At 42.4% G+C, this 7,115-nt stretch overlaps 1 protein-coding gene across 3 annotated transcripts in view; it reads left to right on the top strand.

Moving 5' to 3' along the window:
- Positions 1-1,620: 1,620 nt before the first annotated feature.
- The window catches only part of LOC149321343 (protein cereblon), a 42,937-nt gene continuing 37,442 nt past the window's right edge, over positions 1,621-7,115 (top strand). For 2 of the 3 annotated variants that reach the window (XM_089519917.1, XM_089519897.1), the window contains exon 1: positions 1,621-1,705. In XM_089519917.1, coding sequence (XP_089376043.1) covers positions 1,639-1,705 — 67 coding nt within the window. In that variant the 5' untranslated portion in view covers positions 1,621-1,638. The remainder of the gene's footprint in view (positions 1,706-7,115) is intronic. The other variant, XM_089519907.1, reaches the window with a different exon arrangement.

The following is a 7,115-nucleotide window of genomic DNA, read 5'->3' as shown; positions in this document are numbered from 1 at the left end:
TAATTTATGGATTCTTTGTTTAGGAAAAGAAGAGAACGGTTAGAATTGTAGAGTTCTACATTTCCCCCCAAATTTCCAATGATGGACAGCCCACCATCTAAGCCAGTCCATTCTACCATCTGTTGCACAAAACGAGATATGTAAAATGATGGAAAGCATGAAGAAAGCAGATGTCTGCATGCACACACACTAGAATCAAGATAGAAGGAATTACTTCTCCTCACAGCACATTTTCAAAGCAGAGTAGAGAAATTTGTGGAATACCAGTCACTATTGTTGTCATACCTTCCTGGTGGCCTTTGGGATGTGCATCTAGATGGGCTTTTAGGTCTTTGGTCTAAGCCAGCAGAGTTTATTATACATTCTTTAAATATGAAGAGACCTGGAACTCCCCTTTTGTGTGCTCTACAGATAGAAGGATCCACTGCTGAAGGGATCCGACTTCATTTAAATTTCACTTCATTACTCTGTGGCCGGTCCTATTGACTAAAATACTTTGTGGCATGGAGATAATCAAATTAACTGATTAAAATAACTTCTGATTTATAAAGATGGAGCTTTCTGAGATATAAAAAACTGAGAAACATAAAAGTCACAGGCAGGATTGTGTCAGAGCATTGTTTGCAAAGTGATTCTTTTATCCATGCACAAAACCCACTGAACTGCAGCAGGACACTGCTAAAATGACCATTCCTGAAATCCTTTCAACTGATTAATTTGGGCATGAACTTTCTTTCTGAATGCGCAAGAAGAGCTCTATTTTCAAAGCCCATGAAATCCAAAGTGGAGAGGCAGCTTATAGCAGTGTTTTGGGTCTTATAAATCAGCAAAATCATTAGATATGAATTTCTCTGTGACAAGGCTTGTGATTGTTTTCACAAAAAGCAGGATATAAATAAAAGGTTTATTTTATTTATTTTATTAAGGCAGTGAAATTGTTTTTCCTTTTCATCCCATTCCAATCCAGAACTGTATGGAACCTTAAAGAAAGCATATATGTAGTGCCTTATGCATTCAAGGGCCAGTAAAGACATTACACCAACACCATCTGTTCTCAGGATTTTACTCTCTCATGTTGTGTGAGTAGTTTTTGTTGTGAGGGTGAATTGGACAACTGCCAAAATTCACTCTCCATACTTCAAAAATGCTACAGGAAATAATGAAATATGAAAAAATTAGGTATACAGGATTTCTCCATGGAATGCAAAGAAATAGTTGTGGGGGCTGTAATAGTAAAAAGTAGTTGGGTTTGTTGTGTATGTTCTTGCTTCTTAGCCATGCTCAAAATGGAGGACATGGTTGGACTATAGTTGTGTGTGTGAGACATCATTAAGCCTTCTCTGTCAAGAGAAAGCTCTGCTGCCACAACAGACTACAATTCCCAGGATTCCCTAGCACAGTTAAAGCAGTCTCAGAGTGGATTATACTGCTGCAGCAGGGCCAGAGTCACAGGAGGAGGAGGCCCCCTCAGTTTGGACTCAGCCATTTGTGAGAGGGCTGCTACTGCTGCGTGCGTCGCTTCCCCCTGGTGCCGCTAGGGGCCGCTGCCGGGCAATGTCAGCCAGCCAGCCCGCGTCCTCCGCCTCCTCCTCCTCCGCCTCCTCCTCCTCCTCCCAGGCTCCTCTCGGGTAAACAGCGATGGCCGCAGACGAAGGAGGCGGGGAGCAGGAGAACAACATGGGGAACCACTTGCAGCTCATCCCTGGTAATGGCCGCTCCCCCACAGCCCTCAGAGGGATACAAGGAAGGGAAGGGGGAGGCCGGTGGTGGAGGGAGGCCGTGGAGAAGCAAGGGGTGGCTATTTGGGGGCCTGGGGCGGGAAGGGCGAGGAAAATGGGGTCCCTGGAGGGAATGAGAGTGGGTTTATATGGCCCTGGGGGGGGGGGGGTTAAGCCCTTGGGGCTGGGAGAAAGGGGAGTGGGGTGGAGAGGGAAAGGGAAGGGGGCTTCCTCTTCTCTGTGTTTTTAATTGCATTGCTCTTTTAATATTGTTGAGCCCCTCTGAGTCCCAGGTCTTGGAAAGGACAATAACAACAGCAAACAAATATAACAATAACAACAACAACAACAACAATTGCTGCCTGGGGAGGGGAGGGGAATGGCAGGTCGAGGAAATGGAGGCAGGACTCCATTTGCTTGTGGGGAGCGAAAGCACTACGCAGGAAGGGATAGAAACAGAAAGGGCGTTGGGGTTTCGTTTTTGTAAATGCACCGAGAAGGGTAAGGAGGGTAGTGTAGTGTGGTTTGAGTGTTGGGCTGTGTCTCTGGAGACCAGGGTTCAAATCCCCCCTACACACACACACACACACAGCCATGGAAACTCATAGGGTGGCCTTAGGCATGTCACTCTCTCTCTCAGCCTCAAGGGAAGGGGATGGCAATGGCAAACCCCCCTCTGAACAAATCTTGCCAAGGAAAAGCCCAGGGTAGGGTTGTCATAAGTTGGAAACGACTGGAAGGGACACAACAACAACAACAACAACAACTTGAATGTAAACCTTTGGGCAAGTCATTCTCTCTCAGCCTCAGAGGATGGCCATGGCAAAGGCAAATGCCATCTGAAGCAACTTGACAAGTCACTCTCTCTTTCAGCCTCAGGGAAAGGCAATGGAAAACTTCCTTTGAACAATTCTTGGAAACGACTTGAAAGCACACAACAACGTGGATGGATGGATGGCTGTCAATCCACTGGGTGACCTTTGGCAGGTCACACACTCTCAACCTCAGGATACCAATGGCAAATGTCCTTTGGGAAAAAGTGACAAGGAAACCCCATGATAGGTTTGTCTTAGGGTCGCCATAAGTCAAAAATGACTTGAAGGCACACCACAGCAAACAAAGTATGCAAAGGGATCTTGCAGCACTTTTGGTGCATGAACTTTCCTAGAGAAGTTCCTCCTTCCTCAGGTCTCCACCCCCCCCCCCCCGCACCCCGCACCCCTATACATCTGAGGAAATATTTAGGAAGCTCAGGATCCCAGCTTCTTTCCTTTCAGTTAGTTTCAAAGGTGCTATAAGATCCCTTGGCATAACAACAAAACAAAGGGAAAGTGGAGTTCATGGTGTTCTTTTGTTCTGGTAAAGGAAAGTACTATAGATCCTAATACTGGGTTCAGGGGCATAGTGTGGAGGTTTTGTGGTGCTGAGGTGGAAAATGAGGTGTGTCAGGAACAGGATGGACTCGATGGCAAGAGTAGGAGGGGTGCAGCCAAAAGCAAGGAGAGTGTGGGTTGAGTTATGTTGGGATTAATTATTTTGTGTGGACTGGTTCCTGTAAGACTGAAAACTGGAGAAAAAATACAGTTGGTCCTCCGTATCCACAGATTCAACCATCCACTGCCTGGAAATATTCCAAAAAGATATAAATTCCAAAGAGAAAACCTTGCTTTTGCTCCCTTATATAAGGGAAACCATTTTACTGTGCCATTATATTTAATGGGACTTGAACATCCACACATTTGGGTATCCATGGGAGATCCTGGAACTAAACCCCAACAGATACCAAGAGCCCACTGTAAGAGAAATTGTATTTCTCTTTCTCTGCCCCACCCCAAAGACATAATGATCTGGGAGCTTCTTCATTAGATTTCTGCTTGTTTACAGTTATCTTAAAGGTATAGGATTCCTGCCAGGCAACAAATCCCTTCTGATCTTGGAAGCTAAGCTGCTTCAGTCCTGGTTAGCACTTCGATGGAAGACAGCAAGTCATCAGGTGCTGTATTTGAGAGGAAGGAACTGGCCAAACCACCTCTGAGTATTCCTTGTATAAGAAAACCCCTGTGGAATTCATGGGGTCACCATAAGTCAACAGACACTTTGGAAGGTGCACACACACACACACACACATGTATATGCAGGTAGCAATCTTTGGTTTTGTTAGGAGCACAGTACCTTGCAATGTAAAGGCAGTCTGGGTATGTGGAAAGTGGAATTTTCCAGCAGAAAGGGAGGCATAAGGATTTGAGAGTTGTTGTAGTGTTGCAATAGGGAAATCATGTCACTAAGGAAGAAGGGGAGTGGAGCATAGGATCAAGAGAACAAGACAGGAATGCATTATTTGAGGGAGGGGCAAGAAAATGGATCACAAAATGCAAGAATTGCCTGTGATAAGAGCTGAAGTGTAGGGCTGACGCTTAGGTCATTGGGAGATAAGGAACTGGAAGAAGGAAGAAATATATGAAGATTTGTAATGTAGCTCAAATACCCTAAAGATACCAGATCTCAGCTGATATCAACAGCTAAGCAGGGATAGCTCTGGTTAATACTTGGATGGGAGACTGGCAATGAATACCAGGTGGTGTAGGATTTATTTCAGAGAAAGGAACTGGCAAAGCCACCTCTGGACATTCCTTGCCTAAGAAAACTATCAAATTTATGGGGCTGCCATAGGTTCACTGGAAACATGAAAACAACACACTGTCATAAATCAACTTGTAAGTAGGTCATAAAGGTTACTATCTGCCAAAATAAATGGTGTCTCCTTTTTCACAATAGTAAAAAAATAAATAAAAAAAATGGCCTTTTGGCAATCTGTGTTTCCATGCCGGCCTCAAAGAATGGAGTTTTGCATCCTCCATGGCCAATATGTAAGTCCGAGGAAGTTCAAGGAGCAATCTTTTTCTCTTTGACTAGTTGGCTAACTCACCTGCCTAGGATTTCTCATCACCTAAGATGAGTTACTAAATGCAAGGCTAACATAAGCCATCTTTCTTGAATTTGCCTCTCAGTGGTTAAGGCGCTGACTGACAATGGCAAGGATGGCAGAGCGTCAGCTCGAGACCCATGCACTGCGTGATGGAGTGAGCTCCTGTCACTGGTCCCAGCTTCTGCCAACCTATCAGTTCCAATAACATGTAAACATGCAAGTAGATAAATAGGTACCACTTCAGTAGGAAGGTAACAGCGTTCTGTGCAGTCATTCTGGCCATATGACCATGGAGTCGGCTTTGACAAAGGTGGCTCTCTCGGCTTGGTAATGGAGATGAGCACTGCTTCCTATAGTTGAACATGACTAGACAATCTTGTCAAAGAGGAAACCTTTACCTTTTTAAAATCATCTTAATAGAAATAACGAGAAATTGGATAGTTTTATGTCAACAAATCTGGAGGTAAGGTTTAGAAGATGTTAGGTTTTTAAAAATCAACCAAGAGAAGCAAAATTGAGTACCTTTACTCAAGAACTGGACAGAATGGAACCTCTGAGATTTTATAAAATTCTGCTTATTCATTGTAGAATCCTGCTGTTGAATAGCTGAATTCAGTATTTTCCAAGTCATATGAACCACAAAGTTAGCCCTTTAGGCAAGCCCTTAGGGTAAGCACAATATATTTGTTGATTTTAATAAAAGCTCCATAATCAGGCCTGTTACAGACTGCCAAAATAAAGCTGCTTCGGGTCTCTTTGGAGGTATGCTATTTAAATGATGCATGGGTCCTAAGAGTCCGGAGGTCGCACCAAAGCCACACTCCATTCCTAAGCACCAAAGTGCAGCTTTTGGTGCAGCTTCCGGATTCTTAGGACGCATGCATCATTTAAATAGCATACCTCCAAAGAGACCCGAAGCAGCTTTATTTTGGCAGTCTGTAACAGGCCTGTATCATCTTTGTTACAATGAGTTACAATGGGAATCATACAGCCCTCTAGATGCCAGTGTAGTCAGCAGTGGAGAATGCCTAGAGTTGCAGTCCAACATTTTGAAGGTTGCATTACATCCACCCCAGTTGTAGAGTCTGAAAATTGATCAAATACAGATTACCTTGAACATCAGATACATTTCTCTCCACTCCACCCCACTTTGCTGTATTTACCATATGCCTAAAGAGCACTGTACCTTTGCATTGGCCTCGTGTGTACGATGCTAACATAGAATCTAAAAACATTATGAGGTTTCTATCATTTTCATTTTTATTTTTTTTTGGTCTCTGAAAAGTATCACATATAGATGACTATTCCAGGATAATGTTAGAGTTTTTGAGGTTTTACTTCTAGCATTTCTATTACTTGCATAATAATTTAGTTTACATGTTGTTGTTTTTAAAATGCTAGATCTTTTCCATGGATTAATATTTTCTCTTCTCAGCTAATAGCACTAGTTATACCAACCAATCATTTCCATGTAATCCAAGAGAAAATGAGAGCTTGTTTGGATAGACTCATAGGTAATATCTAATCTATAGTGTGTGTAGCGCTTCCAGAGAGGGGAAGGATACTTATTACACCCACAGTTTCACAGACAGATGTGGCAAGTGTAATAGGACATGCTAAAAAATACCAGCATGTATAAGTATACACTTACTATACTATCAAAAGTGTCTTCCTCAAAGCAAGAACCTATGATAGTTGGCTCACTAAGGCATGAATCACACTTCATCAGAAATTTTACTTTTACTTCCCCCCTCCCCCACTGAGATCCTACTGTCTCCCTAAATAGATTTCTAGTTGAACAAGACCCTTGAGGGAGCAGTAGCTATGGAAAGAACGTAATTCATGGCTACATTTTATGACTCTGGAGTTACAGAAAGATAGAATAATGGACTTGGTGATGACATAAATGAGGCAGGCTTAGGAAAACTGGGCAGTGGGATGAATAAATTCTTCTCGTTTGCATGTTAATATATTCTGAACATAACAGATAGTTCAGAATAATTGTCTAGTTATTAATAATTAGTTGAAAAATGCATAATATTCTAAGTGTTATAAAAATATCAAAAACCAAGAAAATGAGGGGGATAGAAATACAGTGAAACCTTGTTATCTGCTGGGGTTTGGTTCCAAGATCCCCCGTGTATAACAAAATCAGTGTATGCTCAAGTCCCATTAAATATAATGACATAACAAAATGGTGTCCCTTATAAAAAATGGAAAATCAAGGTTTGATATTTGAAATTTATACTTTTTTGGAACATTTTCAAACCGTGGATGCTTGAATCCGTGTATAAAAAATCAGTGTATAAGAAGGGCCGACTGTAATTATTCTTTTGGTAACCAGCAGGAATAGTTCCTATAGAGATTGTTCTGGAAGAAAGAAGGATGAATAGGGGGAATTAAGTGCCATAAATTTGTCTGTATTAATTTAGGGACTCTGTTCTTTGATGCTATGTTGAAGCAAGCCATGT

Source organism: Sceloporus occidentalis, unplaced genomic scaffold (assembly GCF_023333645.1).
Source record: "Sceloporus occidentalis isolate IW3139 unplaced genomic scaffold, rSceOcc1.0.p SCAF_1, whole genome shotgun sequence".
Taxonomy (NCBI): Eukaryota; Metazoa; Chordata; class Lepidosauria; order Squamata; family Phrynosomatidae; genus Sceloporus; species Sceloporus occidentalis.
Note: the sequence above shows the minus strand (reverse complement) of the source record. Positions and strands in the feature narration are given on the sequence as shown.